This window comes from Alligator mississippiensis, chromosome 2, assembly GCF_030867095.1.
Source record: "Alligator mississippiensis isolate rAllMis1 chromosome 2, rAllMis1, whole genome shotgun sequence".
Taxonomy (NCBI): Eukaryota; Metazoa; Chordata; order Crocodylia; family Alligatoridae; genus Alligator; species Alligator mississippiensis.
In genome coordinates, this window is record NC_081825.1 from 153,057,759 (window position 1) to 153,081,691 (window position 23,933).

At 41.7% G+C, this 23,933-nt stretch overlaps 1 protein-coding gene across 5 annotated transcripts in view; it reads left to right on the plus strand.

Moving 5' to 3' along the window:
* The window catches only part of CCSER1 (coiled-coil serine rich protein 1), a 1,487,243-nt gene that overhangs the window by 152,673 nt on the left and 1,310,637 nt on the right, over positions 1 to 23,933 (plus strand). For all 5 annotated transcript variants that reach the window (XM_019488094.2, XM_019488095.2, XM_059722321.1 and 2 more), the window contains exon 3: positions 3,319 to 3,506. In XM_019488094.2, the coding sequence (XP_019343639.1) occupies positions 3,319 to 3,506 (188 nt within the window). The remainder of the gene's footprint in view (positions 1 to 3,318; positions 3,507 to 23,933) is intronic.

Genomic DNA, 23,933 nt, shown 5'->3' on the forward strand with positions numbered 1-23,933 from the left:
GAATGTCTGTTTGCTCACATTTTATGCTGCCATAAAAATGTTTCTGCTATGACAAGGGCAACATCTGTTTGCAGCTTCTGTGTTAGCTGTTCCACAGTAATTCCTTGGCCCCGTTAACTTGTGTTACTTTGATTGTTTACATAGGCCTTGCTGTATTTCTGTTTGGATGCCAGCAGCACTCATGCTTCAGCCTATCTTACTGACAAATCAAATATCACTTAATTCAAACTAATGATTTTTGTGTGTGCGCAAAAATTGGGTAAAGGGCCACTTATGTGTAGCTAACATGAGATTAATTGCTGTCATGTTATGATTACATTTGCCTATTCAAAAAGAAAAGATGTGTTTTTTTCCCTCCTTTTTGATGTGCAATGAAAAAGTTATTTAAAATAAAAACCTGTATGACCAAGTTTAAGTTTATGCCCCTCTTGCAAAAAAATTCCAGAATCTATATTCAATGCAAAATCTTCATGTTTTAATAAATTCAAATAAAAAATGTTCTTATTTGACTGATAGGGATGGCAATTCAACCGTTTTTGTTGGAAGTGATATACAGTTTTAGACTGGACAAGGACTGAGCTATGGATTGTTTGAATAGAGTGATAATCTGTATATTTCTTCATACGTTTTATATTCCAGCATATAACATTAGTCTAAACTTTTTAATATATCACTATCCACCTATTCCCTATTAGTAAAAGAGGAAAGGTTGTCTATACTGCCATGCTTTTCTTATGCTTACATCCTGCTTGTTTAGATTTTTTTTTGTCGCGGGGAGAAGTTCATATTTTCCCTTTTCCTCAATATTACACCATTTAACTATGGGTGGGAGGTGAGTGGGAAGGGAATTCAGCTTGCCGGCTGAATGATAGATGTAGGCTGGTGTCAGGCTCTTGTTTTGTTTGGCCAAGACTGGGTAAGTTGGAAAGAGGTCAACCCCTGTGTGTCTGAACCTTACACAGTGATAATGAATGGAGCTCCTGTCCTGAAATGAGTGTTTCCCATTGTTGTGATCTGGCATGCAAGGTATGTCCAGTAGGGCTGTGTGAGACTTCGGACCCTGCTTTGGATCCGGAGAAGCTTTGGACACTTCAGCATCCGAAGCAGCATGTCTGGATCAAAGTGCTGGCTTTGTTAGGCTTTCCGAAGCGGTTCGGAGCTTCCGAAGCAGTTCAGAAAAGCTTCAGAGCTGCTTCGGAGATCCAGCTATAGGGTATAATGGGGAATCAATGAAATATCTATAACTTTGCTGTTTTTTGTCTCATTTGGATGACATTTGCAGAGGTGGTAACCTCTGCTGAGAGCGTTAGCCTGCCAGGTTTCAAGAAGATTGGTTCAGGGGGAACTGCACCCCAAATTTGTGAAAGCAAAACTCATGTCACATATATGTATTACACCACAGGGGGGTGAAAACTGCCAGGGTGGTAGCCCCTGGTGAGGCCACGAAGCCTGCCAAGTTTCAAGGTGGTACATGCAGGGGTTTGGGGGGAACTGTACCCCAAATTCTTGAAAGCACAACTCATGTCACGTCTATATGTTACAACACAGGGGGTGAAAACTGCAGGGGTAGGGGCCCCTGCTGAGGCCACAAAGCCTGCCTACTTTCAAGGAGATAGGTGCAGGGGTTTGCGGAGAACTGCATCTCAAGCTGTGGACAGGCAAAACTCATGACATGGGTGACGCTGTGTGTATTAAGGTGTAGCGGAGTGAAAGCTACAGGGATGGTAGTCCCTGCTGCGGCCACAAAGCCTGCTAGCTGTGGAGGAGATTGGTGCAGGGGGGTTTTGGGGCCCTGCACCCCTAGCTGCTGACAGGCAAAACTTGTGATAAGGGTGCTCGTGCAACTGTCTGTCTTGTGGCGGGTATGGGGGGGGAACTACTGCAGGCCTGGCTGCTAAGCTACTGTGTTACCAGTTACCAATCAATCATGATTCACTCGGGGACCAGCTCAATACACAGTACTTAGCTACTACATAACAACTTAACGAGCATGGATTAACACCTACAAAACCACAGACAGACTAAGGAGAGGAAATAATACAGACAATCAAATGCCCCAAGGCAGTCAGTTGCACAAGCAGCCACGTCACGAGTTTTGCCTGTCAGCAGCCAGAGGTGCAGGGCCCCAGAACACCTCTGCACCCATCTCCTCAACAGCTGGCAGGCTTCGTGGCCTTAGCAGGGACCACCATCCCTGCAGTTTTCACCCTGCTGTGCCTTAACACACACACTGTCACCTATGTCATGAGTTTTGCTTGTCCATAGCTTGAGGTGCAGTTCCCTCCAAACCCCTGCACTTACCTTCTTGAAACTTGGCAGGCTTCGTAGCCTGAGGAGGGGCCACCACCCCTGCAGTTTTCAGCCCGCTGCGCCTTTAACACACACAGGGTCATCTGTGTCACGAGTTTTGCCTGTCAGCAGCTTGAGGTGCAGTTTCCTCCAAGCCCCTGCACCGATCTTCTTGAAACTTGGCAGGTTTTGTGGCCTCAGCAGGGGCTACCACCCTTGCAGCTTTGACCTCCCTGTGTTGTAGCACATAGATGTGACGTGAGTTTTGCTTTCAACAATTTGGGGTACAGTTTTCCCAAGCCCCTGGACTGATCTTCTTGAAACTTGGCAGGCTTCATGCTCTCTCCAGAGGCTGCCACCCCTGCAAGTTTCATCCAAATGAGACAAAAAACAACGAAGTTATAGATATTTCATTGATTTCCTCATTATACCCTATGGCCGGATCTCCGAGGCGGCTCGGAAGCTTCCGAGCCGCTTCAGCCGGATCGAAATGGAAACCTGGTCCGGAGCTCCAGATCAGATTGCTGGCATCTGAAGCAGCCGGATCCAAAGCCAGATCAAATAGCTGCCTACTCTCACAGGCCGAATGTCCAGCCATATATTAATAAGCTGGGAACATCTGGGCACTGTCTTCTGGAACATTTATGGTACTGTAGGCAGCTGAAAGCTGAGCCTGCTCTAAAGAGCAAGGAAAGCCAGTCAGGTTTTCTTTATCAACAAATTATCTGGGAAGAATTCTTTCAGTGCGTAGTGTAGTACAACAGCTCAGCAGCTGAGTGTCCTGAGAGGGGGAAAGAGAGGAAGGGAAGGCAAGACCTTCTGGAGAGCGGGAAATAGTCGTGAGCCTGATGGCTGGACAAAAATAAGTGGACCATTAGGTAAAACCCAATGGATTGGCGACTGACAGTATTACATATGTGCCTTTTTATGAAAAAATAGCCAGGAGTTCTGTACTAAATGAATAACCTCCATTCAACTGAAACTGTTCAGTCAATGTAAAGTTTTTGCTGATTGTTTTTCTGTTTGTAGTTGATCTTTCCAGTAGCTTCAGTCCATACCGAGAAGGCAGATTCATAGAAAAACGCCTGAGGTCCTCTTCAGAAGGAACTGCTGGAAGTAGCAGGTTGATAGTGAAACCAAAGGAGGGAAACACAGAGGGACATAATAGTCTACGAAAGCAGAGAACAAGTTCCTCTTCTTCAAAAATGAACAGCATGGTAAGTATATTCTCACAAACGTGGTCTGCAGTGGTTTTTATTAGTCTACCTTTTCCACAACACCTTTTCACTTTTAATAAGCTAAGTGAATGTGGTGGGATGAACAACTGTATATACAGTGAATAGAATACTAAGTCTTATCCTAGGTGAGACTATAATCACAGAATATGTTAAACTGAACTCTTAACTATATTAAATACATTTAAATACAGCTACAGTTTAGGATAGAATAAACCTAGGTCTGTCGTTAGTACCTGATGTGTTTTAAGTCTGTAAACTTTCTGTTGTGGGATGTTTTTATAGTCATGTATCCGTTCTTTTGGCTGGAGATTTAAAGTGGGAAAACTTTGGAAGAAGTATGATTAGTAATTCCTTGGTATTAAAAAGGACTGATTACAACTTGTGCCAACACTTGTAACTGTGAGCCAAATTAGGTTGATGATTATTCAGGGAACACAAGTCTATGAAAAAGGGCTAAGCTACCATGGGATACCTTTCATTTACTTTTGGAGAACGTGTGTGCAAATGGGCAGTTACTTTGTACTAGCTAATGTGCATATGAGCAATTAGTGGCTGATGTGCTGTAAATTGCCGCCCTCATTTACTTGGTGGTACCTTGTTCATGTGCCCATGATGTAATTGTAAGTATGTAGGGTCTGATTTTCTGCTCCAATGCATCAGGTTGACGCTGATGAGATTTTTTGAATCATGATGGTGTAGACTTGGTGTAAGACCCCTAGGGATGCAGAAAGTAAATTATGTGTAATAAGACTAATTTCAAAGGGCTGAATTCTTCCTTTCCATAGACAATTCAGTTGCAGGGATACATACTCAAAACTTTGGGAGTAGAGCAGGGAAGAAAGGAGAGACAAGTATCTGCTTCTAAAAAATCCTACTTCATCTGTTAGTTTTGGGATATTGAAAAACATTCTTCTGTATATGAAAGTGTATATTAAAAGAGAGTGAATTTTAATTTAAAAGTTATTTGAATTTACATAGAATTAAAGGAAGTGCAGATCATGAGTCTACATTCTGAACAAGTTGAAAACAATAGGAAGGCTCTTTAAGGTGGAAGAATTGACTAAAAGAAGCATTATAACTGAAATGGAGGTATTTGCAAGATTGTGATGGATTAAATAAGGGATCAGCTTGTACTAGCATTTGAAAGACAACTTTCCATGGCAAGGACATGATGGAAAGCAACTCAAAGAGTCTTAGCCCTGCTTGCCACTGCTGACTTAATTTGTTAATAAGAAAAAAGAAAAAATGTGTTTATAATGTCGTTGTCCACTATGCTGGAAGCATCATCAGTGCTGAAGTGAGGATGGTATGAAAATGCATTAGAGGGTCAGATTTTAATACAGTTGCCCTTTTGTAGGTAGGCTTTTTCTCAATGATTGGGTAGTCAAGTAGTTTTACAAGCAGTAAGTACTTATACAACCCAGTTTCCTTGTTTCCCAAAAGCTTGCTGTTGTTGATAGCACAACTTGATGGTTCTCTCCATGTGAATAACCAAGACAAAGCCGCATTAAATTATTTCCTAGCTAGCATCATCCTGTGATCTGTCCTTAAACTGAGTATAATCTTCTGGATTTTCAGGAAATTGACTTCATCTTAGGTGACTTCTCCTGAGTATACTACTGAAGTGGAAAGTGATGCAGAATTTGGGGCTCTCCCCTAAGGAGTATCAGAAATTTGTACATTTTATGATAGCTCTGACCCATCTGGTCAGCAGTGTCATCTGAACATTCCTCTGTGGCATATGATGAACTAGCCAATTCACCAGAGAAAAGTTCCGTGTCAGGAATAAGTGTAACCTTATTCATTGCTGATCTCTGCATGACTTAAGATTCCTGAGTTGTGTGTGTGTGTGTGTGTGTGTGTGTGTGTGTGTGTGTGTGGCTAGTGTACTTCTGAGTATAAATGGCAAGAACATTTGAGTTAACTGTCGTGTTCATGTGACTTATAGCCACTACACACATTTGGAATAGTCTGAGCATCATTTATTAGCTAAACCTACATGAGGATCAAGAATTTTTATTATCAACCTCATCATCACCATCATTAGTAGTATCAATAATAATTAAATTATATAATATCATAATATACCATTTAGAGTAGTATTATATCTCTTTGTTCTCTTGTCCACAATGTTTTCAGTAGGCACAAATACTTCGATAAGCAATAGGAACTTTGTCAGCCTGAAAAAAAAACTCTGGTAACATAAATCACTGAAATAGTAATACTTAGAAAAATCTAAGGCCCCTGGCAGAGATTACACTTAAGACATGATTAACCAGTTAATCATATCTTAAGTAGTAGTATAGACCCATGTTCATGCAATTAGTCTTATTTTGCTTGTGTGGCTGGTCTAAATTTATTGCGTGATTAACCAGTTAACTGCATAATATATGTGACAAGCATCAGGGGCCTAGGTTTCTTCTATCTAAATGTGATTACATTCAGTGTCACATATTTTGGTATTAGCTGTGCCATCCTGGAATTGGTAATGTCCTTGGCATCATAAAATTAGGAGAAGTAGTTATAGTTTTCATTGTAAACTATACAATAGTATAGTTGTTTTTACTTTCTTAGCAAGATTTTCTCCAAACGTATGAAGATGAGATGATACCTTTTTATATGTTAAGGTAAACATTTGCTATTTTACTTTGTATTTAAAAAAACTCTCAATCAATTAAAACCTACATGAGTAAACGAAGACTTCAGGAAGTAAAGGTGGGGCAAACCCCCCCTGAAAAAAACCAAAACTTCATGTTAGCAGAGCTGAATATTAACAATTCAAGGGTTGCCTCTTCAGACTACTTGTCACAAGTAATTAATTTTCAGTTCACAGAATGTCAACATCGTAGCAGAATGTCGCAACTGAATGATCTACTGAAAAATGAGTATTCTGCAAGGGCAATGGCTTGAAATTTGATATTGCCAAACAAAGTAGTATTAACATAATTAAAATTCCATCAATTTGTATCCAGGAGTACCAAAGTACTTTATAAATAACAGTGCATAATTATAAACCTCTCCTTACTCCTGTGAGGTAGTAAGCAAAATTACAAACATTTTGTATTGTGACACTCTGGATTTGTTTCAACAAACATTAATAAGTAGGGAGAAACTTCTAATAAATCAAAAAAGATATGAAAAGCAGTTTCTCGAATTTTAAGTCCATGTGAGAATGCATGGGTTTCCCTGATGATGGCAGCATTGCTTTTCCATTTTACTCTGTGGAGCCAGATGTTGACTACAGATATCGGATTCTTGGCATCATTCAGAAGTCATGTTAAACAGAGGAAGCTTTGTAGCTAGTAAGATACCCTTTCCACACAATGGAAAGCAAGGCCTTTTTTGTTGCTAGCAGCACATGACAACTTTGCATTCCTCTGTTGTATAGCTACTGGGGATCAGAAGCCAAAAGAACTGATGCAATACTAGATTTTCACAGAGTATGGAGAAAAGGGTAAGGTGCCTTTGGGAACATCTAGGAATCTGTTGTTCTTTAGACAAGTGTAACTGAAAAACTATTTTTCCCTGAATTGCAACACTTTTCTATAGGACTCTAGCTAGAAGCTTGGACAGTTGAGCATATTGAACATCCTAAACATGTGGCTAATCTAAAACTGTGTGCACCTTTCCCTCCTTAGGGCAGAATGCCTTAAAATGCAGGATACATCAAAGGAAATTAGATCCCAAAAAAGAACACATCTTTGTGTGCGCGCGCATGGGTGTGCGCATGTGTGTGCGTGTAGGAAATGACAATAGGAATATTCCAAAATGGTTCTTTTTATGCAAATCCTTAAACTTAACTGTAATGAACTGTAACTATAAACTGAACTGACTATTAAGTTTTAACTTTACCTCTCAGGTTATAATGCATTTCTGTATTCTATTTTTTTGAGCAAGCATTACTTTAAAAATAGTCATTCATGTAGTGACTGACTTTTGCCACAAGATGTTGATATTTCAGGAGAAAAAAATTAAATACAATCACACAGTACTTAATTAGCAGAAATAGTGGGTTTACCATTTCATAGTTAATAATGCATAAGATTTTAAGCTGAAGGACAAAACACTTATTTTTGGAACCATTTAATGTTGATGAGACAGTGTAATATGACAGTCTATTCAAATGAACAGTTAGTAGGGCAGTTTGGAATTCAGAAGATATACTACTACAAAACTTCAACTCAGTTAGGAAAGCTCAATTCATAAAGTTATTACTTGGGACATTTAAAATAATAAGACTCATCATGGAGGTAACTTTGAATACACCCTTTAAGATGCACAGAAGTTAAACCTACATCCATGCCCAGGTTCCACACTCAGTTTCCCCCCCCCTCCCCCAGCCTCTCTGGGGAAATAAACATACAATATAAAAAATAGCATGGTTAAAGAGCAGAGAGCAAAATGTAGCCCAGCTGAGAACAATAGCAAGGAAGTTAAATCACAACAGGTGAAGTGTTAAATGGAAATCAGGATGGCTAAGAAGGGGTGTTGAAAGCAAACAGCAAAGACAGAAATCAATTCAAAGAAATTATTGGAACATATTAGGATACAGAAGCCTATAAAGAAAAAAGAGTGCATCGGCTGGAATATTAGGACTCAAAGGTAGCAATCAAGATGAGTAAGAACATTGCAGAACATCAAAATCATTTCTTTGCTTTGCTGTTCACTACAGAAGGTGATGGGGAAAGATAGCTATCCCAGATGTGCTCTTTGCATTATTAGATATTAAGATGTCAGGAGGCACCGTGTTGAAACATTGATTTAAGTTGCAGGGAGTTACTAGAACCAGATGGTTCTGGTCAGGGTTGTAGAGGATTACAAGAACAAAACAGCTGAATGAAGTGGAAAGCAGCTTATATTATATTTACATGTAATAAAAATAATCCCCAATTGGCTATTGGACCACAGTGTATGTCATATTCACTGTGCTTCATACATCGGTTTCTCTCTGTCTGGGTAGTCCTAAATCCTTATTTTGCTTAAATAAGATTAGTTTTTAATTTATTTATCTCTCTAACCAAAGATATTTATCTTAAATTGTAATACAAAATTAAAAATAGTTGTAAATGATCTATATGTGGCTAATATGATCAAATGATAAAACAGCCTCACTTTTATAAGGGAAAATGGCACATCTTCATCCCATTCATTAGACATCATCAAAGAAGTTACAACATAGTAGATAAAGTGAAATGATAGATACAGTTTAGCTGGATCCTTAAGAGCATTAGATGAAGTCTGAAGCCAGTCAGTTTGTTAGAGAGAAAGTTGTCTCAAGGTTAACATATGGTTAAGAGGGAGAAGTTAAAGGGCAAATAAAAGCCAGCTCTTCATTCTTCTGAACAGCTTTTAGTTCAGTTAACTTGGCCTTCTCTTTTAGATCCTTATAACTGGGATATATATAAATCTGGCTAGTCCTTTCTATATAACATTTTAAGATACCGCCCTTTTCCACCCTCACAACCTAAAAACTTGTGGTTGTTCTCATCTTCCTCCTCTTCTTTAGCTTCAGTGAAACAAACACTGCTCCTCCCCTTCATTCAGAATACCCTTAGTCTAGAAACCTTCTCTGAGGTCCCCCCACCTGCACAGTAGGGGTGTGCAAAGGGGGCAGTATTTGATTCGGATTCTGAATCAACTCGATTCAGGGGACAGTGATTCGATTTGCTGATCGCTGTCCCGATTCGATTTGGCCAAATCTGAATGTGAAGATTTGATTCCAATTCATAAAATCAGTGATTTGGCCATAGAAACAGCTATATATATATTTTTTTTTTCTACATACCTCGAGGTACCAGGCATGGCTCACGAACACCAAGATGCTGGGGTGGATGGAGTCTTCCGCAGGAGTGTGCCCCCCTCCCCCCAACGTATGCTCGGCGGTGGACCCAGAAGTGGACCAGAAGTACATCCCGTCCACTTTTGGGTCCACTGCCAAGCATGTGGGGGAGCCCCGCCGCGCTCATGTGGGACCCTCCTTCTGCCCCACCATCTCGGTGTTCAGGAAGGTACCGTGCCTGGTACCTTGAGGTATGTAGAAAAAACATATAAAGCTGTGTGTATAGCCGAATCATCAAATCTCTCTGAATCAAATCAGGGGCTTCTGATTTGATTCGGAGAGATTCATAGGTCTCGTGATTCGATTTGGATTCGGAGATTCGGCTGCTGAATCAGGCTGTATCTCCTCCGAATTGAATCAGCAACCGAAGCTTTGCACAGCTGTACTGCACAGCTGTCACTTGCTGCTAGAGGGTTGGTGAGCAGGGGCAGGAGTAGGAGTTGTAGCTGTGAGGAGCAGGACCTGTGTACTCTAGCTATGCAAAACCTACCACTAGAATGCTGGTGAGCAAGGACAGATCTGTTCCCTGTTCTACGGGCAGGGGTGTGAGAGATCCACAGATCCTGAAGGACTTCAGTTTGGGTGGCACATCTATGAGGAGTGGCGACACCTTAATGGAACAGGAATTGGGTAGTGCAGACCAGAGATAATCCTGCCCTGGAGTAGTATAACTTTGAGCCGTGTAATAAAATCATTTTAAGGTGTCCATTTGCAGACAGTCCAGGAAGTAAGAGCTCTAGGAGCTGCCCAAAATTACTGTGTAACAAAGCCCTTATTAAACTTTCAGAAAAAAACAAGTTAGCTCTTTCCTCCTTTCTGTCCTTAATGCATGATCACACTTTCCTGTATGTAGCCACAAACCTACCAGATAGGCACTATATGGTAGGTTTGTGGCTACACACAGGAAATTACCCTCTCCTTTTTTTGCTGTCTACAAGAACTTGGCAATGATTAGGTTGCTGATGTGCCAAGGCCATTTTTTATCTTACTGACCAATAATGTCTCATTGTTTCTTTGTGTTCCCCACTGCTTCCCTCTCTCTTAGTATCCACTGATTGTTTACATTTTAAAAAAATTACATTTAGGAAACAGAACATCTTTGTTGTTTTTTCTTACTGTCTGGATGAGACTAGACATAAGTTAGAGTGAGTTGGCGAAAATCAATCCAGAACAGTTTGAGGTGGCTTCACATTAGATTGAGAGAGACGGCTAGAATGTTTGGCTGTGATTTTTATCATTTCCTCAAATAAGAGTTCTTGTCCATCATTTGCAACTAAGGGTTTGGTCATATCTCAGTTGATTTTGGATGATAAAGAGCGGTAGTGACCTGAATAGTTTATTTTCTATTTACATCCGTATAAGAGGTGACGTTTTTCTTTTCAGTGGAGACTTGGCCAATATAATTCAGACCTTTCTGACCTCTGGACAGTTGGTTTGAAAGCTCAGACTATATAGCATCCAGTGGTTACTTTGTTAGGTGGAGCATTCCATCATCAGTGTGTGAGGTGAATATGTGACATGAATTATGCTGGTGGCCTACTAATATATGATTGGAGGCTTTTGGTTTTACAATGGTGTATCAATGGCATGAGATGATTCTACTTTCCTGTTGTGCAATTATCACACCGAGTTGTGATTAGTGTGTTTATGGCACTGATTCTTCCTTCTAAGTCATTTGAGCAGAGAAAACAGGGACTGAAGAGGTTTTGAAGGTTCAGGAAAGTAAGTGCATTATGTTTCAACATCATATTGGTGTCTAAAAAGCCATACCTTTTTCAGATCCTTCAGAATTTATATGAAAAATGAAATGGTATCCTTGGCAGAGGTGAACAAAATACCCATCTTCCTTTCTCAGGCTCCGCGCACCTTTTTTTAGAGAAACCTGTATTTTCACAGAATAAGCACAACTGGCCTTTAGCACATGATGTTATGTGATCTTTAAGTGTTACTGGGTGGCTGCATTTACACGAGAGGCTACTGCACAGTAGCAATGAGCTACTGTGTGTGCAGTAGTGCTGTGTGAAGCTTCAGTAGCCGATTTGATTCGGAGGAGATTTGGCCTGATTCAGTGGCCGAATCTCTGAATCCGAATCGAATTGGGAGACCAATTAAAAGGTCTGAATTGAATTGGAAGCCTTCAAATTGATTCAGAAAGGATTCATCCTGATTCAGAGATTTGGCCACAGACTAAACAGGCAGCAGTACTTGCCATGCTGGACACAGCTGCCTCCAGCTGGTAAGTCTGTTGTGGTGGGTGGAGGGGGGAGGTAAAGGGTATGTGGGAGGGGCAGATCAATGCCCCCACAGCAAGGAAGGGATTGGGGCTGGGACAAGCTGCTCAGCTGGGGTGGGAGGGGGGGGTGCGGGACTCAGGAAGGCAGGTAGGGGGCAGCGGGATATGGGCGTGGCAGTGCTGGGAGTGGAGGCTATGCCGTGCTGCTGCTTGCCCAGCTGGGGCAGGGAGGGGGGCAATGCTCACTTTGGGTGGAAGGGGGTGAGCAGGACATCACACCTGCTCCCGGTGCTGCTGTGCCTGCATCCTGTGTTTCCCCCTGCCTCGGCTGGACAAGCAGCAGCAGGGCATAGCCCGCCGCTTGCCCAGCCGGAGCAGGGGGGCACGGGATGCTGGCTTTGCCGCCGCTTGCCCAGCCAGGGCAGGGGGGCGTGGGATGCGGGCAAGTGGAAACAGCACCCAAATCCTGTGTCCCCCTGCCCTGACTGGGCAAGCGGCAGCAGAGCCAGCATCCTGCACCCGCCTGCCCTGGCCTGGCAAGCAGTGGCAGCACCCGGATCCTGCGCCCTCCCACTTCGGTGGGCTATGCCCTGCTGCTGGTTGCTGAGCTGGGGCAGGGGGGTGCAGGATGTGGGCACACCAGTGCCAGCAGCAGGGGTTATGCCCTGATGCTGCTTGCCCCCTTCTGCCTGGAGCAAGCGCCTGCGTTTTGCCCCCCTCCCCTGCCCTGGCTGGAAGCTACAGCAGGGCATAGACCCCTTTCCCAGTGCTGCCATGCCCACATCCTGTCCCCCTGGCCACCTCCCCGAGTCCTTCACCCCCTGCCCTGGCTGGGCAGCTTGTCTTAGCCCCAATCCGTCCCTCGCTGTGGGGGCATTGATCTGCACCCCCCATGCCTCTTCCCTCTGCACACCACAACAGACTTACCAGCTGGAGGCAGCTGTGTTCAGTGTGGTGAGGACTGCTGCTTGTTTAGTCTATGGCAAATCTCTGAATCGGGCTGAATCTTCAGATAGAATCTCCAAATTGACTCACTGTCCCTCTGAATTGCCCGAGTCCGAAGCAAATTCTTGCCACTTCACACAGGCCTACTGTGCGGTAGCGTTGGGGGGCACTAATTACGATGCAACATGACTGCACAGTAGTAACAAGCTACTGCGCAGTAATGGTTATGCAAGGACTGAATGACTGCACAGTTTGCCACTTGCGTAGATGCAACCAGTGTATAAAAATTAATACCTGTTTTTAATTAAAATAGATATGGTTTTCAATTTTATTACAGCACTGATTCATAGGGTTTTTAATCGGTTGGAATTCACCCCTATTATGTCAGTCTTTTGAACTTAGTATATTTGGTAACAACACTTCTTATTGAACTGTTTGAGCAAACTCTGTAAGGCCACAATTCACCCTTCATGTGGAGTGGACTTGACAGCATTCATTTATAGCTAGCTTTGTACTGACATAACATAATTTCTCCATTTGCACTGAGTTTGGCATCTTGTTCCTTTGTGGGAGGAAGCTGTGGATGCCACTTGAAACAAAAACTTTCAGAACTGCTTTGATACAAAGGCTGACAGTCTTCTCTGATCAGGAGAAAATCAGTACTTATAGGTAAGCAGCATTTGGGGCCTCATTTTCTTAATTCAGCACAGGGAACACTCTCTTTCAGATACTATTAGCATAAAATGCTGAAAACAGTGGATTGGGATTTGAGCATTTTATGTGCTTCTGATTTTTTTAGGTCAAGTCAACTAGAAGCTTTTCAGCTAAATACCCTGTGGGAAACAAATGTCTATAGTGTAGTATACATTTCTTAATAAATTAAGAAGTTGTCAAAAGTCAGATTGCAGCTGTTATACACTTTGAACTCATTTTTGAGATCAAGTAGCTATAACAGAAATTAATTTCTGTGTGAATTAAGGCTTATGCCCTGGTGTTCTGCACACATCCGTAAAGGCACATGCATAATAGTCTCTGTAAATGGCAAACTATTGTTTTACCCTGGATGTGATGTTTCAGATTTAACACAATTATGTTAATACATGTAGATGGTGACTTGACTTCATCAGCATTTGCAAATTACATATTCAAAATGAAAATGCTTCCCTGTGTTGTTACTTTTTTTCCTTTGGTTCTCATAGCATATAATGCAGAATTACTGTAGGAGTGTCAGAATTCATACACTTCATTAGATACTGGGAAATGAGCAAACTTTTGAATTACAAGTTATTACCATCCTTAACATCCTCTTTTTACCCTTCCATTCTGAATGTTTTATAGGACTTCTGATTGTATGTATATAAAAAAAATAAATGGAACATAAACAGTACATTTGTAGGGGGTTATCCAGCAATCTCTGTGACTGCTCAATCTCCGTAACTGCTCTTCTAACTACAGTCCCAGAAACCTTCTGTGTATTTGATTTATAGAGGCTTTGACATGTTTCAATGTTGCTACCCTTTTGGAAGTGGTCATGTTATATCTAAGGATGTCCCTTCCTCACATGGAGAAATAAATTCCTCCCCAGATACAGCTCCATGGATGCATGGAAAACTAAAAACATGTGTTAATGTTCTTCAAGCACTGGAACTTCAGCATGTGGGTTGGATCTGTCCCTGCTACCTCTTGGGCATGTCTAGATGTGTAATTAGTGCGTGTGAATAAACTCTGGAGCTTATTGTTTTGGAGTTTTTTGCTCCCTTGTGCACGGCAGCCCTTGCACTAAAGTACTTTTGTGCCCCAGCCAGCTGTGTCAGCATCTACACATGCACTACTGCACACAAAAAAAACTCCGTCGTAGTACTACTCTACTGCAGAGTTTTAGTTTTATGCACCCTAATAGGGGCGCATGTGTAGATGCTGAGGGCATTTTCACACATGCAAGTGCTGCAGCACTGGGTGCTTTGAAAAGTGCCCAGTGCTTTAACGCTTGCACTTATATAAGTGGCAAAATGCATTGCACATCAGTGTGCAGAAAATGGCTGTGTTGCACTTTTGAACTAAAACGCACAGAAGGTGCTTTAGTTCAAAAGTGTACCGCCGCCATTTTCATCATGCTGATGCACATTTCGCTATTTATACAACCGCATGCAGTGCAGCACAGTGCGCATCAGCTTGCATGTGGAACTGACTCAATTTAGTCTGCTCTGAAGTAGAGCATCACAGGACAAAAAAGTATGTGTATAAATGCTGTGAGACATTTACTGTGGAGCTAATTAGTCAGCTTCGCAGTAAATGTCTTGTGTAGATATGCCTCTTGTAACCATTGCAATCAGCAGGAGGGGGTGAAACATACATCCCATGATTTGTTTTGGAAAATTCCATAGCCCTGTATTCTTTCCTCATTCTTGGGAGTGGTGCTGAAGGTTTTCATGTGGCACTTAATGCTGGAGTCAATGTTGTGACTGACAGGGAAGATAATCAGCATAGGTTCAGGAGGTGGCATAATTTTTTAGGATAGAAACAGGCATCACCAAACCAAAGCAGTTCAGCTGTGGCAAGACGTATCCAGCCACAGCTCAACTGATTTGTTGAGTGAAATGCACGTTGCTCCTTGTCTTGCATTGGGTAGGTGCCTCGTGTAGGACAGGAGGTGACATGTCTCCCTTGCTGAGGCATTCCTCACCTCCCTTGCTGCCCTGCACCTCCTTGCCAGGACCTGCACTGACCTATCCCTTTGAATGAAGCACAGGTTGGTGCAAGTCCCAGGAAGGAAGTGTGAGGCAGTACAGGAGCCAGGGAATTCCTGACACCCCATCCCTCCATGCTGGGATAAGCACTGGGGTCCCGTGCTGATCCATGCTTCATGCAGAGGCACGGGTCAAAGAACAGAGGCATGGAGACCTGGGGTGGTGCAGGAGTTGGGAAATCCTTGGCTTTGGTACCTCCTTGTGCCTCTAAGCTAGAACCCGTGACAACTGGTGCCTCCACATGAAGGGTTTGCATGGAACTCAGTGAAGGCCCCAGCATGGAGGCATGTGGCACTGGGAATTCCCTAGCTCCTGCACTTCCCTGCACTTTCTGGGGAACATGTCTTTTTAAGCAGGGAAATCTCAGTGTTGGACTTGATGCTTCTTGTGCAATAAACTAAATATTTAGTTGGATTAATTCTATTCTCAAAAGTTGGGATCACAGATGAATTCCAGATAGATTAGATTAAAAATCTCACGAAAAAGGAAAAAAAAATGTCTGATAATAGGATAGTGGAGGAAAGTTTCCAGGGAAGTTGTGGAGTCTCCCTTTTTGGAGGTTTTCAGGAGCCTGGTAAATCATTTGTCTGGGACAGTATAGGGATAACACATCCTGCATTCATATCCAGGGTTGGACTAGGTGATGAGGTCCCTTACAACCTTTTGGTTTTATAACAGAAAAAAATGGAATGATGTGTGGATAACACTTGAAGCATAGCTTTTCCTGTTGTGCTCTTGTGTTATTTTGGGAGGTAGAAAACTGCTGCTGTCATATTTTTACTATGGAAGGTAAAATTTGCACTTGTGCTATTTCTGCAGCTGCAGTACTTTTCCTAACAGTAATGTATACAAATAATTACTAAATGGGACTCAAGTAGAAACGTCTCCAAAAGAATAGTTGGTAGCTAAATAAGAAATAGTTCGTTAAACAAATTGCCACTTTAAAGAACACAAATTTAAAGAGTATCTCAAGTTATGTCATCATCCAGGTCAGATTGTTTGCTTTTAAGAAAAAATGAAAGTTGAAAATTAGCCCACTTGTGTTTGTAGACTTGCTATTTTTTCTGCCTTTAGTTTTCCCCAGTTTCCATAATGTTTAGCATTATGGATCTCTTTGCTTGCTCTTTGTCTCCCTGACCAAAAACTTTCTTTCTTCTTCTAACCCTATAGCCAGAGATCCTGCCATGCTCTTTACGATGCCCTTTCTCTATAACTCGGGGGGGAGCATCTTTTTTTCATGGGCACGTCACAAATTAGTCTTCTTCTTCACTCCATCCTTTCTGATGCTCTGTCTTCTGCTCCCTGTCATTTTTGCCACTAAGCTGCCTTTCCCCTCCCTGATCTGCTACATGCCACACACACAGGTTGCCCATGCTATTTGTGGCATGCGTCACAGGTCAGCCACCACAGCTCTGTAATATTATGGAGGATAGCAGCAGCATATATTTACTTGTTTGTTTCCTTAAGGATAATGGAGCTCCTACAAGGCATCTTTTGATTTTTTTCTGACAAGGTAGGATTTAAAAGCTTTTTCCTTATGATTTTATTCTTTTTCCTCCTTCCTTACAGGATAAAATGCATAGAGGAGACAATAACTCATACACTGTTAGGTCTTTTAGCAGAGCATTGCATATTCTACTAGTTCTGTCTAGTTCTTGACTCTCTGCATAGTTAGTTGCATCTGAAATAGGAATGTCAATCAGCTTTTCCAGTGGAAGACTAGACCTTTCTCATTCCTAGACTGCGAAAGATACCAGTAAAAGTACCATTTTTTTAATATAGAACCAGAAGTGTGCTGGACTGCTTACAGTCAAATATTCAGGTCTTCATGCAGCTTGATGTTGCTACTGTAGGTGTGTTGAGGGGGAGACTATCCAAGTTAACTGGCATATCAGTAGTCTCTCTGGGGAAGGAAATGGAAGAAATACCAACTGGCTAACAAAGAGCCAGTTGACACAAACTGGTTCTTTCTGCTTTTACTAAACTATCTATAGTTTTAAAAGAAGTGCTTCTCACGGGGGACTTCAGTCACCCTGACATCTGTTGGGAGGGAAATATAGCAGTACGCAGGCAATCCAGGAAGTTTTTGGAGTGTGTTGAGCAAAACTTCCTGGTGCAAGTGCTGGAGTGGCCAACTAGGGACTGTGCTCTTCTTGACCAGCTGCTCACAAACAGGGAACAATTGGTGGGGAATGTACTAACTAGTAGATGGCAACTTGGGCAGTAGTGAGGATGAGATGATTGAGTTCAGGATCCTGAGGAAAGAAAGGATGGAGAACAGCAGAGTAAGGACCCTGGACTTCGGAAAAACAAACTTCAACTGGCTTTGGGAACTCATGGGCAGGATCCCCTGGGAAGCCAGTCTGAAGAGGAGAGGAGTTCAGAAGAGTTGGCTGTACTTTAAAGAAGCCTTAACAGTGCAGGAACAAACCATCCCATTGTTGTATGCACAGGATGTACAGTGTAAATTAAAAACAAATGGGAATCTTATCAGGGATAAGGCACAACACCGCATTTATTGAAACAAAACATAAAAAGAATAAAGAACAAGGAGGTTATCTGCTTCATTCATTCATTCATACAGAAGAAAAAAGCACACAGACAGTCTTGCAAAGGTTAAGGTGTTACCAAATTTTAAAGTTGCTCGGGTCAGTCTGGTGGCCAGCCAGACTGAACATGAGGAATGGAGTAACGTCTCGTTGGACACTCCCAAAACTCCTCCTTGCAGGTGAACAAACCAAGATGTTTTCATTTGTGTTCATTCTCTATAGTGATAGCTCTCCATACAAGTCTAGGGATTCTGTTAAATCAGATGTGAAGGCCATTCTTTTTGTCCTTTTGGCAGGCTGCGATTGGTATGATGTAATCTTCTGGCTTTGTGATCTGCAATCTTTGGGGGTCGCTGTTTGCGATCTTCAGCCATTAGGATGAGGTCATGACTTAGTATTTGTCAATCCTTAACTGCTGACTTGATGTTGCTGTAACCTTTAACTTTTAAACCATGGAAGGCTATTTTAACCTTCTGGTTGGGGGTGCGAGAGGACTGTCTTGATTCATATTGCCATGTACATACGTTATTTATTCTTTCGTTACCTCTTTTCAAACATACTAGACATACTGAAGACCTTGCATAAACATTTTTCTTATACTAAATTTAAGTTCTAAAATCATGTGAGCAGAAGGTTAGGTGTGCTTATGTTAAATAATAGGAAACTTAAAATAGATGGCTAACTTTATGTTTACTTAATATTGGATATAAAATAATAAGCGATTAAAACTTTATAAAGAATAAATCATAACAAGGTTAACCTTATCTTAATAGCTAAATAGTTCATCATTGAAATAGCAACATCTAGCAGTTAGCAGCCTAAAGCAATTATAGCTACTGTAATACAACACGGTTGTGTAGGAAGACTGGTAAGTGTGGCAGAAGACCAGCTTGGCTTAGCAGGAAACTCTTCAGTAAACTAAATCGCAGGAAGGAAGCTCAGAAGTGGACACTTGGACAAACAACTGGGGAAGAATATAAGAGCTCGGGCATGCAGGGATGATGTCAGGAAGGCCAAAGCACAATTGGAGTTGCGGCTAGCAAGGTATGTGAAGGGTCACAAGAAGGGTTTCTACAAGTATGAAAGTAACAAGAAGAAGATCAGGAAAGCATAGGTCCCTTACTGAATGGAGGAGGCAACCTAGTGACAGAGGAAGCAGGAAAGACTGAAGTATTCAGTGCCTTTTTCACCTCAGTCTTCAGAGGCAAAGTCAGCTCCCAGACATCTGCACCTGGCAGCACAGTCTGGGGAGGAGGTGAGCAGCCAACAGTTGCAAAAGAGCAGGTTAGGGACTATTTAGGAAAGCTGGACATATACAAGTCCATGGGGCCAGATGGGATGCACTGAGGATGCTGAGGGAGTTGGCTGATGTGATCACAGAGCCTCTGGCTATTATCTTTGACAAGTCATGGTGATCGGGAGAAGTCCTGGATGATTCAAAAAGGGCAAACATAATGCTGATATTTAAAAAAGGAAAAAAGTAGGATCCAGGGAACTACTGACTGGTCAGCCTCACCTCAGTCCCTGGAAAAATCATGGAGCAGATCCACAAGGAATCCATTTTTAAGCAGTTGGAGAAGAAGAAGGTGATTAGGAACAGTTAGCATGGATTCACCAAGGGCAAGTCATGCCTGACCAACCTGATTGCCTTCTATGATGAGATGACTGGCTCTGTGGATGTGGGAAGACCAGTGGATGTGGTGTACCTTGATTTTAGCAAGGCTTTAGGTATGGTCTTCCACAACATTATTGCAGGTAAGCTAAGGAAGTATGGGCTGGATGAACAGACTATAAGGTGGATAGAAAACTGGCTGGGGCATTGGGCTCAGAGAGTAGTAATTGGTGGAGTGTCCTAGGGATCAGTCCTGGGGCTGGTTTTGTTCAATATCTTCATCAATGACCTAGAAGATGGCATAGAGTGCCCCCTCAGCAAGTTTGCAGATGACACCAAGCTGGGGGGAGTAGTAGATATGCTGGAGGGTAGCATTAGGATTCAGAGAGACCTAGACAAATTGGAAGACTGGACCAAAGGAAATATCACGAAGTTCAACAAAGACAAGTGCAAACTCTGACAAGTTCTTTTGGTAAATCCAATATCTTTTATTAGACCAACTCAAATAGTTGGAAAAATTCTTCTTTGCAAGCTTTTGGGTACTGTTACCCTTTGTCAGGTTGAGGAAGTATCTGCAGATGGTCTGTGCTCTTCCTGGATGGAGTAGTGAAGCAGCCAATGACCAGTACGTATGCAAGAAAGCCAGTCAGTTATAATGTAAATTGAGGAGGTCAGTGGGTAAGAGACAGGTGGGCCGTGTGGAGCAGTTGGGAAGGGGAATGGATGGAGCTGTAGTCAATGGATGAGAGATAGGAGTGGGTGGTGGGGGGAAGGAATTAATATAGCAGGATGGAACAGTCCCATGCACCAGTACAGGATGAGGGCTGACTGGCTGGGTAGCAGCTTTGCAGAAAAGGACCTGCGGGTTACAGTGGACAATAAGATGAGTATAAGCCAAAACTGTGCCCTTGTTGCCAAGAAGGCTAACGGCATACTGGACTGCACTGGTAAGAATATTGCCAGCAAGTCGTGGGAAGTGATTATTCCCCTCTATGCAGCACTTGTGAGGGCACATGTGGAGAACTGTTTAGTTTTGGGTCCCCCACTAAAGAAAGGATGTGGACAAATTGGATAGAGTCCAGCAGAGGGCAACGAAAATAGTGTGGGGGCTGGGGCACAGGACTTATGAGGAGAGGCTGAGGGAACTGGGCGTATTTAGTTTAGAGAAGAGAAGACTAGAGGGGATTTAATAACAGCCTTCAACTAGAAGGATGGAGCTAGGCTGTTCTCAGCTGTGGCAGAGGACAGAACCAGGAACAATGGTCACAAGTTGCAGCAAGGAAAGTTTAAGTTAGATACAGTACTAGGAAGAATTTTCTCACTAGGAGGGTAGTAAAGTACTGGAACAGGTTACCCAGAAAGGTGGTGGAACCTTTGGGGTTTTTAAGACCAGGCTAGACATAGCCTTTGCTAGGATGATCTAGTCGGGATGGTCCTGCTTTGAGCAGGGGGTTGGACTAGATGACCTCCTGAGGTCCCTCCCAGGCCTAATTTGCTATGATTCTATGATTCTGTCAATATAAACATGAAAGTTGTAGTTATAGAAGTTCTGTTTGTAGGTGAATCCATTCAAATGATACAACACCTGGCGGAGAGCAATTCCTTTTATGAATCAGCATCTTTTTATATTTCTCTAGGTAATGAATTTGTACTTTATAGACCTGAATAGTCTAGGAGTTTGGCTAGAAAGTGACATTTCCTGAAAAAAACCAAACCAAACCTCTCCATGCACAAAGAAATGTGCTTTGTACAGTGGGTGTGCCTTTGGAAAATTGTCCCAAGTTAGTCTGCACATTAAGGACATTTATGTTGTAAAATTTGGTGAGACTAATGGGACTTTTTACTCATTTATAGTCACTAAGTTTCAGAGGACTGACTTGTCAGTTACTGGCAACCCTGGCCTTGGGACAGGAGGAAGATATTACTAAATAATTTAACATATTATTAGACATTTTAAATGGAAGCAAAATTTCATAGATTTCATAGACATTAGGGCTGGAAGAGACCTTGTGAGATCATCAGGTCCATCTCCCTGTCCAAAGGGCAGGAAGTCAGCTGGGGTTAATATCGGAGAAAAAGAGAACAAAACTTGGGAATGGTGGTGAGAGGCAGTCAGCACATGTAGGATAAGGCAGCTATAGAATCTTAAAAATTAGAGCTGGAAAAAGGTAATTTTATTCAAGCCATTGTTGATGGAAGATTGATCAAGACAGGCCATTGCTAATGCTATGTTTGGTTTAGTTTTAGGTGCTTTGGGGAATAAGGAAGGCTGTCATTTTCCTTTTTTAAAATTGTTTTTAGTCAGATGCATACTCAAAAGTTATTTCTTAATATACAGGTTCCCATGCAAGAAACAGAAATGTTTGTATTTAGGATTAGTTTAGAATGTAGTTTAGAATTTTGATTATTTAAGCCTAATTTTGACTTTGCAAAGTACATCAGATCTTATTTTATCTAACTTACCTGAGACGACTCCTTCATGATTCTCTGCCAGATGATTTTTTGATGTACATTAAGGAAAATAATTCTGGTTCAGACCATCAGAAATAACAGAAGTTTGTGCCTGTGTGAAAGTGTCCTAGAGCTTTTTGTCGCATCTTATCTTACAAAAAGACAGAATCCAGCAGTTTAGCTTAGTCCTCTAACCTTAGAGGTTCTGATTTTTAAGGGTTAGAATATATTTTGGAAGAATATTCTTAAATTTGACAATTTGTTGCCATGGAGAGCATTTTGCTGTCAGAGTGAGTATTGAATTCACTGAAGGACCAAATAGGAAGAGACAAAAGGGTGGGATGGAGCACATGTTTCAATAAAGTTGTTTTTAAGAACCTGCAGACATGACAGGCACTATTCCCCTCTTGCTCTTGATTGGTATGGAGGAAGTGGGAAATGTAAGAGAGTGGGAGAGCTGATGGAGTGGGAGAGCTGATGGAGTGAAATGAAAAAGTGAAGGCATCTAAGAATTATATCTGATTGGAGCAGGAAGTGTTATAGTTGTATCATGAGGGAGGGAGGATTGTGTGGAGTATCGTTGGATAGTCACATAGTTAGAATCACTGTTGGGGGGGCTTAAATTTAAGGGGGGAGAGGGGGGAGCTGTGGTCTCAAGATGGGGTTAGGTATCAGGGAGAGAAGAAACGTAGAAGAGAGTTGGGTGGGAAGTAAGCCCCAAGTATATGCAGAGTAGAAAATGGATCGTTGGTGTGAAAGACGGTTTGGGTAGCTTAGACAGGGCTCTGGAAATGAACTGGGAGATGGGAAAAGAGCTAAATACAAATACATCAGCTGCAGACCAGAAAATATTGTAACTTTTGCATATAAGATTAGCGTTGATATGGAACCTCTGAGAAACTGGAATAAAAGTGTTAAGGCCTCATCCAGTTTGAAATTCCCTCTAAAGTACATTTTTTCCAGAGGGAAATAAAACAGCCTAGGGGGGCTGGAACCGATGATCTTGTAAGGTTCCTTCCAGCCCCTAATGTCTATGAATCTATGTGTTGTTGGCGGCAGGATTGTAAGGAGCTTCAGCAAAAACAGGAATTTAATTTTCCTGCTATAATGGCTATGGTATGCACAGTTGTGTAAGTTTACCCTATTTTCATTAGTCACATTCTAATAGGGTTTTGGCAGAAAATGGAATAAAGAGTTGTCATTTCCATCTTTTATTCTTTAGGATAGATCTGACAGTGTGAGCAATTTGATCTTGTATTCAAAGATCTACCATTTCTTCTAAGGTATTTCATAGAAGGATGTAAAAGGAAAAATGAGGATCTTGAAAAAAGGATATTTGTGCTTCTGCCTTACATTCAAGTTAATTGTGATTACAGTTTAATCGGGAAGTACCCTGGGCACTCCAGTTGACTCATTTATATAAAATTTATTCAAGATAAAACATTTTTTTCCTTTCTGATATGGGAATTATGCACTTTCTATGTCAGCCCAAATGGCTGACATAGAAAGTGCATAATATGTAGCACTTATATGTCTTCATCCTTGTAACTTGTGATGTTGTTTCAAATCAGAAACCCGTTCCTGTAGGTCACTGCTTTGCTATAGATTCACTGGGCAAATTTGGGCAAACCTCTAGAGTTTGTAAAATGAGTTGGCAGTCTTTGTCAGATGGTGCTATTTTAAAAATTAAGTATATTCAAAGCTTTTTAAAAAACCATTAATTTGAGATATATATATAGACATGGGTTATTACCAGTTTCAGAGGCAAAGTGCACTGGGATGCAGGGGGAAATCATTAATAGAGGCAACGCACTGGAGACAGCATGTGTAGAGCAGGATGGAGTGGCAAAGAAAAGGAAAGCAATACAGAACATTATTAGAATTTAGGAATTCCTGGCTTCAGATGACATGTTAAATTCTCTAGCCACCTCTGACAATATGAGATTTTAATTTTCTATATATGCATTAGTGTCTTTTAAAAGAATGTCTTCTAATGTTAATCAGTACTCATTAAACTGTAATACATGGAT